The sequence below is a fragment of the Narcine bancroftii genome, chromosome 2 (assembly GCF_036971445.1).
Source record: "Narcine bancroftii isolate sNarBan1 chromosome 2, sNarBan1.hap1, whole genome shotgun sequence".
Taxonomy (NCBI): domain Eukaryota; kingdom Metazoa; phylum Chordata; class Chondrichthyes; order Torpediniformes; family Narcinidae; genus Narcine; species Narcine bancroftii.
This window is the reverse complement of record NC_091470.1, coordinates 138,759,100-138,771,257: the sequence shown is the minus strand read 5'-3', so window position 1 is coordinate 138,771,257 and position 12,158 is coordinate 138,759,100. Positions and strand designations below refer to the sequence as shown.

Genomic DNA, 12,158 nt, shown 5'->3' with positions numbered 1-12,158 from the left:
TAACACCGGTTTTCAGTACAGGTTAAGACTGGTCTTTCCCTGATTAACACCGGGTTACAGTACTGGTGAAGATGAGACTGCCATTGTGTAATTCCAGGGTGCAGTATTGGTGGGGATGGGTGTGTCACTGTGTAACACTGGGATACAGTACCTGTGGGGATGGGTCTATAACTTTGTAACACCCAGGTACAGTACAGATGCGGACACGTCTGTCTCTGTGTAAAAGCGGGGTACGGTATGGGTAGGGATGTGTCTGTCACTATGTAACATTGGGGATGGGTGTGTCACTATGTAACACAGTGGTGTAGTATGGCAGTATGGGTGGGGATAGACCTGTCCCTGTGTAACACTGGTTTACTGTATTGATGCAGACTGGTCTGTCCCTGTTTAACATCGGATTTTGGTACTTCTGGGGACGTGTCTGTCATTGTGAAACATGGGTGTACAGTATTGGTGGTGATTTGTCTGTAACTGTGAAACGCCAGGTTACAGTACGGGTGGCGAAGTGCTTCTCCCTGTCAAACACTGGGGTACAGTATGGATGGGGATGTTTCTGTCCCTGTGTTACACCGGTCTATGGTACTATTGGGGACACGTCTGTCGCTGTGTGACACAGGGGTACAGTATGGGTGGATAGGTCCATCCCTGTGTAACACCGGGTTACAGTATGGGTGTGGACGGGTCTGTCCCTGTGTAACACCAGGGTACAGTACTGGTGGGGATCTGTGTGTCACTGTGTAATACTGGGGTACAGTCCTGGTGGGGATACTTCTGTCTCTGTGTAACACCGGAGTACGGTACTGGTCGGGACAGGTTTGTCGCTTCCTAACACCAGGGTACCGTACTGGAGAGGACTAGTACGTAACTACGTAACACAGTGGTACATTAATGGTGGGGTCGGGTCCTTCACTGGGTAACACAGGGGTACAGTACTGCTGGGGATGGATGTGTCACTGTGTAACACCGGGATACAGTGCTGGTTGGGCTGGGTCTATCACTGTGTAACACCCGGGTATAGTACTGGTGGGGAAGTGTCTGTATCTGTTTAACACCAGTGTACAGTACTGGTCGGGACGGGTTTGTCTATTTCTAACACCGGGATATATTACTGGAGGGGACTGGTCCGTAACAGTGTAATACAGGGATACAATACTGCTGGGGATTGGTCCTTCATTGAGAAACATCGGCATACAGTACTTTTGGGGATGCACCTATCCCTGTCTAACACTGGTTTACAGTACTGGTGGAGCTGAGTCTGTTCCTGTGTAACCCCAGATTACAGGACTGTTGGCGAATGGTGTGTCACTGTGTAACACCCTGGTTCAATACTGGTGGGGACTGGTCTATCACAGTGTAACACAGGGATATAGTACTGGAGGGGACTGGTCTGTCACTGTGTAACCCTGTGGTACAGTGCTGGTGGGGACGGGTGTGTCCTTGTGTAATACTGGAATACAGAACAGGTGGCGAGGGGCCTGTCCCTGTGTAACACTGGTCTACGGTAGTGGTGGTACAGGTCTGTCCCTGTGTAACACCAATGTTTAGCACAGGTGGAGATGGGTCTGTCCCTGTTTAATACCGGTGTACAGTACTGGTGGGGACACATCTGTCCCTGCGTAACTCCGGGGTACAGTCCTGGAGAGGACTGGTCTGTAACTGCATAACACAGGGGTACAGTACTGCTGGGGATGGTTCTGTCCCTGTGTAATGACAGGGTACAGACCTGGAGGGGATGGGTCTCACAAGGTCTTACAAGTTGATATAGTACTGGTGAAATCTGTCCTGTCTCTCTGTAACTCCAGGGTACAGTACTGGTGGTGATGGGTTTCTACCTTTGTAATACTGGATTGGGGTACAGTACTGGAGAGGACTGATCCGTCACTGTGTAACACAGGGTTACAGGTCTGGTTGGGACGCGTCCGTCCATGTCTAACACCGGGGTTCACTACTGCTGTGGGCATGTCTATCATGGAGTAATACTGGTGTACAGTAATGGAGGGGACTAGTCCGTAACTGCGTAACACAGGGGTATAATAATGGTGGGGATGGGACCTTCAGTGCGTAACACTGGGGTACTGTACTGGTGGGGACGCGTGTGTCCCTGTCTAATATCGATGTACAGTACTGGAGGGGATGGGTCAGTCCCTGTGTAATCCGGCATTACAGTACTGGTTGGTACAAGACTGTCACTCTGTCACAACGGGGTACAGTACTGGTGGGGTTGTCTGTCCCTGTTTAACACCGGGTTACAGAACTGGTTGAGACGGATCTGTTCTTGTGAAACTCCAGGGAACAGTACTGTGGGGACGGGTTGGTCCCCGTTTAACACCGTGTTACAGTACAGGTTGAGACGGATCTGTCCCTGCTTAACACCGGTATACAGTACTGGTCGGGACAGGTTTGTCCCTTTCTAACACCGGGGTACAGTCCTGGAGAGGACTGGTTCATAACTGCGTAACACAGGGGTACAGTACTGGTGGGGATAGGTCTGTCACTGTGTAACTCCGAATTAGAGTACTGGTGGGGACGGGTCTGTCTCTGTGAAAGACCCGGGTACAGTACTGGTGGGGATGGGTCTGTCCCTGTTTAACACCTGGTTACATTACTAGTGGGAATGGGTCTGTCCCTTTGTAACAGTGCGGTACAGTATGGGTGTGGACGATTCTGTCCCTGGGTAACATCGGTTTTCAGTACAGGTTGGGACTGGTCTTTCCCTGATTAACACTGGTTTACAGTACTGGTGGGGACGTGTCTGTCCCTGTGTAACTCCGGTGTACAGTACTGGTGGGGACAGGTCTGTCATGTTGTAACACCAGGGTACAGTTATTGGTGGTGTTTGGGTGTGTCACTGTGTAAAACTGGGATATTGTACCTGTGCGGACGGGTCTATCACTTTGTAACACCCAGGTACAGTACAGATGGGGACACGTCTGTCTCTTTGTAAAAGTGGTGTACAATACTGGTGGGAACGAGTCTGTCCCTGTGTAACACTCGGGTACAGTACAGGTGGGGACGGGTCTGTCCCTGTTTAATATCAGTGTACAGTACTGGTGGGGTCTGTCACTGTGTAACACATGGGTTCAGTACATGTGGGGATGGGTCTGTCCCGGTGTAACAGCGGGGTAAAGTTTTGGTGGGGATGGGTCTGTCCCTGTGTAATACCGGGGTACAGTACTGGTGGGGACAGGTCTGTTACTGGTTAACACTGGGGTACAGTACTGGTGGGGACGGGTCTGTCACTGGGTAACCACCTGGAAGTGTCTCTGCACAATATTTCGCACTGCTGACTTTCTCTGAGGGATGAGCTTGGTGAACAATGAATTCAGTTCGCCCATGTTGACTCTGCCAACTGCACCTGCCTCGTTCAAACACTGACTCAGATCATGTGGAGCATAGAGAGAAGGGCTGGGAAGAGGTAGGGATGGAGAGAGGGAGAGGGAGCAGGGGGCTATAAGGAGAGCGACAGTGAGGGGGAGAGAGAGATAGAGAGAGAGGGGGAGAGAGATAGAGAGAGAGAGAGAGAGAGAGAGAGAGAGAGGAAGAGAGGAAGAGAGGAAGAGGGAGTCGATGAATCTTCTGACAGCTCTCCTGGTTTTGTAAATTTTACAAAATTTATCTCCCCCTCTTTCTCTCCCCACACTCCCATCTCTCTCTCCCACCTCTTACCCTCTCTCCCGCTCCCCATTTCAATTCCCTCTCTCTCCACAATCTCTCTATCCCTCCCCTTCTCTCTTCCATCTCTCTTCCCCTCTCTCTCTCCCCACCTCTCCCCCTTACCCTCCCTCTCTCACCTCACCCCCCTTCATCTCCTTTCTCCCCATACTCCCCCCACCCTGTCCCCAACTCTCCTCCAGCTCCTTTACCTCTATTTTCCCCTTCTCCCACTTCCTCATCTCATACTGCTGGGGACGGATCTGTCCCTGTCTTACACTGGGGGACAGTACTGGTGGGGAAGCATCTGTCACTGTCTTAACACCGGGGTACAGTACTGGTGGGGATGAATCCTTCACTAAGTAACATCGGTGTATAGTACTGGTGGGGTTGTCTGTCCCTGTTTAACACCGGGTTACAGAACTGGTTGAGACGGATCTGTTCCTGTGAAACTCCAGGGAACAGTACTGTGGGGACGGGTTGGTCCCCGTTTAACACCGTGTTACAGTACAGGTTGTGACAGATCTGTCCCTGTGTAACACCGGTATACAGTACTGGTCGGGACAGGTTTGTCCCTTTCTAACACCGGGGTACAGTCCTGGAGAGGACTGGTTCGTAACTGCATAACACAGGGGTACAGTACTGGTGGGGACAGGTCTGTCACTGTGTAACTCCGAATTAGAGTACTGGTGGGGACGGGTCTGTCTCTGTGAAAGACCCGGGTATAGTACTGGTGGGGATGGGTCTGTCCCTGTTTAACACCTGGTTACATTACTAGTGGGAATGGGTCTGTCCCTTTGTAACAGTGCGGTACAGTATGGGTGTGGACGATTCTGTCCCTGGGTAACATCGGTTTTCAGTACAGGTTGGGACTGGTCTTTCCCTGATTAACACTGGTTTACAGTACTGGTGGGGACGTGTCTGTCCCTGTGTAACTCCGGTGTACAGTACTGGTGGGGACAGGTCTGTCATGTTGTAACACCAGGGTACAGTTATTGGTGGTGTTTGGGTGTGTCACTGTGTAAAACTGGGATATTGTACCTGTGCGGACGGGTCTATCACTTTGTAACACCCAGGTACAGTACAGATGGGGACACGTCTGTCTCTTTGTAAAAGTGGTTTACAATACTGGTGGGAACGAGTCTGTCCCTGTGTAACACTCGGGTACAGTACAGGTGGGGACGGGTCTGTCCCTGTTTAATATCAGTGTACAGTACTGGTGGGGTCTGTCACAGTGTAACACATGGGTTCAGTACATGTGGGGATGGGTCTGTCCCGGTGTAACAGCGGGGTAAAGTTTTGGTGGGGATGGGTCTGTCCCTGTGTAATACCGGGGTACAGTACTGGTGGGGACAGGTCTGTTACTGGTTAACACTGGGGTACAGTAGTGGTGGGGATGGGTCTGTCCCTGTGTAATACTGGGGTACAGTACTGGTGGGGACGGGTCTGTCACTGGGTAACCACCTGGAAGTGTCTCTGCACAATATTTCGCACTGCTGACTTTCTCTGAGGGATGAGCTTGGTGAACAATGAATTCAGTTCGCCCATGTTGACTCTGCCAACTGCACCTGCCTCGTTCAAACACTGACTCAGATCATGTGGAGCGTAGAGAGAAGGGCTGGGAAGAGGTAGGGATGGAGAGAGGGAGTGGGAGCAGGGGGCTATAAGGAGAGCGACAGTGAGGGGGAGAGAGAGATAGAGAGAGAGGGGGAGAGAGATAGAGAGAGAGAGAGAGAGAGAGAGGAAGAGAGGAAGAGGGAGTCGATGAATCTTCTGACAGCTCTCCTGGTTTTGTAAATTTTACAAAATTTATCTCCCCCTCTTTCTCTCCCCACTCTCCCATCTCTCTCTCCCACCTCTTACCCTCTCTCCCGCTCCCCATTTCAATTCCCTCTCTCTCCCTCTCTCTCCACAATCTCTCTATCCCTCCCCTTCTCTCTTCCCCTCTCTCTCTCCCCACCTCTCCCCCTTACCCTCCCTCTCTCACCTCACCCCCTTCATCTCCTTTCTCCCCATATTCTCCCCCACCCTGTCCCCAACTCTCCTCCAGCTCCTTTACCTCTATTTTCCCCTTCTCCCACTTCCTCATCTCATACTGCTGGGGACGGGTCTGTCCCTGTCTAACACTGGGGGATAGTACTGGTGGGGAAGCGTCTGTCACTGTCTTAACACCAGGGTACAGTACTGGTGGGGATGAATCCTTCACTAAGTAACATCGGGGTATAGTACTGGTATGGATGGGTCTATTACTGTGTAACACCGATACACAGTACTGGTGGGGACTGCTCTGTCCCTGTGTAACTCTGGGGTTCAGTACTGCTTGGGACGGGTCCTTCACTGGGTAACACCGGGGTATAGTACTGATGCGGACGTGTCCGTCTCTGTAACACAGGTTTACAGTACTGGTGGGTATGGGTCTGTCGCTGGGTAACACGTGGGTACAGTCCTGGTGGGGACGGGTCTGTCCCTGTTTAACATCGGTGTATAATACTGGTGGGGACGGGGCTGTCACTGTGTAACACGGGGGTTCAGTACTAGTGGGGATGGGTCTGTCACTGGGTAACTCTGGAGTACAGTACTGGTGGGGATGGGTCTGTTCCTGTGTAACAGTGGGGTACATTTCTGGTGGGGACAGGTCTTTCCCTGTGATACACCGGGGCACAGTACTGGTGGGGAGGTATCTTTCACTCTGTAACATTGGTGTACAGTACTGGTGGGGACGGGTCTGTTCCTGTGTAACACCGGAGTACAATACTGGTGGGGACGTGTCTGTCCCTGTGTAACACCACGGTACAGTACTGGTGGGGACAGGTCTGTCCCTGTGTAACACTGGGGTACAGTACTGGTGGGGACGGGTCTTCCCTCTGTAACACCAGGGTACAGTACTGGTGTGGACGGGTCTGTCCCTTTGTAACACCATGGTACAGTTCTGGTGGGGACGGGTCTGTCACTGGGTAACACCAGGGTACAGTTCTGGTGGGGATGGGTCTGTCCCTGACTAATACTGGGGTACAGTTCTGGTGTGGATGGGTCTGTTCCTGTGTAATACTGGGTTACAGTACTGGTGGGGACGGGTCTGTCCCTGTGTAACCACCTGGAAGTGTCTCTGCATGATATTTCGCTCTGCTGATATTCTTTGGGGGATGAGCTTGGTGAACAATGAATTCAATTTGCCTATGTTGACTCTGCCAACTGCACTTGCCTCGTTCAAACACTGACTCAGATCGTATGGAGCAGAGAGAGAAGGGGTGGGAAGAGGTAGGGATGGAGAGAGGGAGAGGGAGCAGGAGGGAGATAAGGAGAGTGTCCGTGAGGGGGAGAGAGAGAGAGAGAGAGACGGAGAGAGAGAGACAGAGAGAGAGAGACAGAGAGAGAGAGGGAGATGATGAATCTTCTGACAGCTCTCCTGCTTTTGTAAATTTTGCAGCATTTATCTCCCCCTCCCTCTCCCCCCTCTCTATCCCATCTCTCCCTCCCACCTCTTCCCCCTCTCTCTCCCCTCTCCCTGTTTCTATCCTCTCTTCCCCTCTCTCTCCGCACTTCTCCCCTCCTCCCACTCTCCCCCCCTCTCTCTCCCTCTCCTCTCTCTCCTTCATCTCCTTTCTCCCCATGCTCCCCCACCCTGTCCCCCTCTCTTCTCCAACTCCTTTACCTCCATCCTCCCCTACTCGCACTTCCTCGACTCATATCTCATCTCTTCACAGGGTCTGTCTGTGTGAAGCTGAAACATTAGGGTGAGTAACAAATCTTGATTACCCCATTGCCCCTTGCTCTCTCTCCCCCCTCTCCACTCCCCTCTCTCCCCATTATCACCCATCCCACTCTCCCTCTTTCTCTCCTATCCCTCTCCCCATCTCTCCCCCTCTCTCTGCCCCTCTCCACTCCACTCTCTCCACTCCCCTCTCTCCCCCTCTCACCTTTCTCTCTTCCATCCCTTCTTCCCCCTCTCTCTCCCCCTCTCACCACTATTTTTCTCCCCCTCTACCCCATTTCACCCCCTCTCTGCACCCTCTTCTCCTCTCTCTCCCCCTTGCCCCCACTCCCCCTCTCTCCCCTCCCCTTTCTCCCTCCCCTTCTCACCCCTCTCCCCTTCACTACCCCCTATCCCCCTCACTTCCCCTCTCCCTCCCTCTCTTCACCTCTCTCCCCCTCTCCCCACTCCCCCTCTCTCGCCCTCCTCACTTCCCACTCCCTTTCCCCTTAGCATCCCTTATCCCCTCTCTCTCCCCCTCTCTCCCCCCTCTAGCCCCTTCTCCCCTCTCTCCCAATCTTCCCCACTAACTTTTCTCTCTCCATCCCCTAGGACCAATGAATGCCCACGGAAATCCCTCCTCCAGCTCATCTCTGCATCCATGGGTGGAGGGAGGTAAGGGTTTAATAGTGGTGGTTGCATAGCAACGTCCAAACTGGGAACGAGAGGGGATCTGCTCGAACCGCGAGTCCACGATCCAGCTGATCCAGGGGAAGGGGAGGCTATTGTCCACATACATGGGACCAGATCCCCACCCATGGCGTATGGCGGGAAGGTTCGGGCACTCAGTGTTGGTGGAAGGGGATGGCCAAGCTGGGACTAGGCCTGACATCCTGATGCCTCTCTCTCTCCCCCTCCCTCTCCCACTCTCTCCTCTCTCTCTTTTCCCCTCCCTCCCCTCTCACTCCCCCTCCCCTCTCTCTCTCTCCCCTCTCTCACTCCCCCCTCCCCACACCCCCTCCTTCTCTCTCCCTCCCTTCCTCTCTCTTCCCTCCCTCTTTCCCTCTCTCTCCCCTCCCCTCTCTCTCTCTCCCACTCCCCCTCTCTCTAGCCCCTCGCATTCCTCAGTATTAAACTGCATCTACCATATCTCAGCTCATCCTTCTGAACGGCCGATATCCCCAATCGAGATTTGGAAACCCTTCCTCACTGTCCACTACAATCCTGACCTTCCTTTTGTCGGCAGACTGACTCGTCCGACAGGCACGATACTGGCGTGTTGTAGTGGTGGCCCTGGGCGGAAGGGGTGGTAAGGGGGGAGAGGGGGCAAGCATGCCGTAACCCGTCTCTCTCTCTCTCTCTCTCTCCACCCCCTCTTGCAGTCTGCTCAACAATGGAGCTATGTGCTGTCCAGGCTGGGAGGCAGTCAATCAGAGTTGTTCGAGAGGTGGGTGAAAGGGAGAGGGGGGAGGGAGGGGGAGGGCGGAGAGAGGGAGGGAAGAAGAGGGGGCGAGGGAGAGGGGAGTGAGAGAGGCAGCAGAGAGGAGGGGGAGAGAGCGAGGGAAGGGGAGAAAAAGAGGGAGAAAGGGGGAGAAAAAGAGGGAGAGAGGGGAGAGGGAGAGGGAGAGAAGGAGGGAAGGGGAGAGGGAGTGGGGGATAGATGAGGGGAGAGAGGAGGATGAGAGAGAAGGGGGTGTGGAAAGAGAGATGGGTTGATAGAATCATGGGATCGTTCTGTCTGCCTCCAGCCGTGTGTTGGCCTGGCTGCCAGAACGGGGGAATCTGCACGGCACCTGGACTCTGCCGTTGTGGGCCAGGATTCACCGGGCCCTTGTGTCAGACGGGTAAGTCCAACACCCGTCCAACACTGGAGAGCCTGTCCCCTGGTTTTCACTACACCCCTCCGTAACTCAGTCACTGACGTGAGGACAACATCCCAGTAAATCTTCAGGGAATAAAGTCCCGAACCTGTTGACCCTTTCCCTGTAATTCAGTCCCTGACGTCCGGGCAACATCCCAGTAAATCTTCTCTGCCCTTTTTCAGTCTGATTGTGATCTTTCCCTGTATTTCGGTGATGAAAACCGTACATAATCCTCCAACTTTGCCCTCACCGACGACTTGTACAACTTTACCGTCATCTTTTGGGCTCAGTCCTGTGGTTCGTGAAGGCCAATATGTCAAAAGCTTTCTCCATGACCTTGTACACCAGTGAAGCCACTTTAAGGGAATTAGGTATCAGTGTTTTCCGGATCCCCTCCGTCCCACTCCGCCCCTCAATACCCGACCGTTCACCGTGTACGACCGACCTCTGTCCCACCGCGCCCCTCAGAGCCCCACCGTTCACCGTGTACGACCGACCTCTGTCCCACCGCGCCCCTCAGAGCCCCACCGTCCACCATGTATGCACGACATCTGTCCCGAAGCGCCCCTCTTTGGCGACCGTCCACCGTGTATCCACGACCTCTGTCCCACCGCGCCGCTCAGTGCCAGACCTTTCAACGTGAACGCCGGACCACTGTCACTCCTCGCCCCTCAGTGCCCTACCGTTCACTGTGCAAGTCCGACCTCTGTACCAGCTCACTCCTCAGTGCCCGGCCGTTCACCGTGTATGCCCGACCTCTGTCCCACCGTGCCCCTCAATGCCCGACCTTTCACCGTGTACGCTCGACCTCTTTCCAACCGCGCCCATCAGTTCCCGACCGTTCACGATATCTGTCCCACCGCGCCGCTCAGTGCTAGTCCTTTCACCGTGAAGGCTGGACCACTGTCCTTCCGCACCCCTCAGTGCCCTACCGAGCACCGTGTAAGTCCGACATCTGTCCCACCGCACCCCTCAGTGCCCCACTGTCCACCGTGTAAGCCCGAACTCTGTCCCACCACACCCCTCAGTGCCCCACCATCCATCCTGTAAGCCCGAACTCTGTCCCACAGCGCCCCTTAGTACCCCATCGTCCACCGTATACGCCCGACCTCTGTCCCACCACGCCCCTCATTGCCCGACCTCTGTTATCCCGGACTTGGGGACAGTCGGGAGTTGGATGGACGCACTACATAGGACCATCTCGTGTGTTTACAGTTTCTTGCAGTGCAACCTGTGTCAACGGGGGAAGCTGCCTTGGGGCATCGCTCTGCCAGTGCCCTGTGGGCTTCAGAGGTCTGCAGTGCGAGACGGGTGAGTGGGCTGGGGTCTGTCTGTGGCCATTAGAATTGTCTTCGTATCCCGCACCGGGAGCGCATTCTCCCGGTCTCCATATCCCACATACTGTTACCCCGGTCTCCGTATCCTGCACACGGTTCCCCCGTTCTCCATATCCCGCACATGGTTCTCCCGGTCTCCTTATCATGCACATGGTTACCCCGGTCTCCGTTTTCCACAAACTGTTCCCCGGTCCCGTATCCCACAAAATGCTAACCCACACCCGGTTCCTCGGTCTCCGTACCCCACATTGGGAGGATTAACCGTTCGTGTCCCTCTCTCCACAGCCGTGTGTGTACCATCTTGTGTCCCTCCCAAGGTGTGTGTCTCTCCCAACACCTGTGCCTGTGGAGCTGGATGGACAGGAACTCAGTGTGAATCTGGTGAGTGGAACAAATCCCAGCCTGACCCGACAGCCCTCCAAGTCTCTGTCAACCAGTCTGAAATCCCCTCCGTCTTTGCAACCCTCTACACCCTACACCCCTCACTGTCTCTGTAAACCCCTCAGCTTCACGACACGCACTCCTCCCCGTTTCTGTAACCCACCTCGGTCCCCAACGGCACTCACTCCCCGTCTCTGTATCCCCCTTCGGTAACCCACATCCCTCCCCATCTTTGTAACCTCTACAGTCCACGACATTAATCCCCGTCTCTGTTACTCAATCCGGTCCCCGACACCCCTCCCTGTCTCTGTAACAACCTTCGCTCCCGGACACCGCTACCTGCCTCTGAAGCACCCTCTGCTGCCTTTCACCCTCCCTGTCTCTGTAAACATCTCCGCTCCCAAGACCCCTGCATGTCTCTTTAAACACCTCCGATCCCCAACACACCTACCGGTCTCGGTTAATCCCTCCGGTCCCTGACATCCCACCCAACTCCCCTCCCTGTGACTGTAACCCTCCGTTCCCCTACACGCCTCTCCATCTCTGTAACTGCATCCGGTGCACTACCCCCCCCCCCCCCCATCACTGTAACCAGCTCCGTTCCCCGACACCCCTCCACGTCTCAGTTTCCCCCTCTGGTCACTAACACCGTTCCTTGCCTCTGTAACCCTCTCCGGTTCCCTTCACCCCACCTCGTCTCTCTAACCCCTCCCGGTCCCCGACACCCCTCCCAGTCTCTTAATCCCCTCCGGTCCTCGATACGTCTCCCTGTCTCTGTAACCCACTCTAGTCCCCGACACACCTCCCTGTGTCTGTAACCCATTCCGGTCCCGTACTATCCTCCCTGTCTCTGTAAACCCCTCCGGTCCCCAACTCACTTCACCGTCTCTGTAACCCCCCTAGGGTCCCCGACAGCCCTCCTCGTCTCTGTAACCCTATACTGTCCCGTCACCCCACCCCGTGTCTGTAATCCACTCCAGTCCCCGACACCCCACCCCATCTCTGTAACCTCTTCAGTTCCCCTCCACCGCTCCCCGGTTCTGTAACACACTCCGGTGCCCGACACCCCTCCCTGCATCTGTAACCCTTCCTGTCTCTGTAACCCCCTATGGCCACCGACACACACCCCTCCCCTTCTCCGTAACCCCCCTAGGGTCCCTGGCACCCCTCCTCATCTCTGTAACCCACTCCGGTCCCATCACCCCTCCCCGTGTCTGTAATCCCCTCCAGTACCCT

At 54.6% G+C, this 12,158-nt stretch overlaps 1 protein-coding gene across 1 annotated transcript in view; it reads left to right on the top strand.

Annotated features, from left to right (window-relative positions):
- LOC138754221 (wnt inhibitory factor 1-like) overlaps positions 1-12,158 on the top strand; it is a 64,160-nt gene that overhangs the window by 28,291 nt on the left and 23,711 nt on the right. The window contains exons 2-7 of the mRNA XM_069918144.1: positions 7,356-7,385; positions 7,955-8,017; positions 8,725-8,789; positions 9,091-9,186; positions 10,420-10,515; positions 10,827-10,922. Of these exons, the coding sequence (XP_069774245.1) occupies positions 7,356-7,385; positions 7,955-8,017; positions 8,725-8,789; positions 9,091-9,186; positions 10,420-10,515; positions 10,827-10,922 (446 nt within the window). The remainder of the gene's footprint in view (positions 1-7,355; positions 7,386-7,954; positions 8,018-8,724; positions 8,790-9,090; positions 9,187-10,419; positions 10,516-10,826; positions 10,923-12,158) is intronic.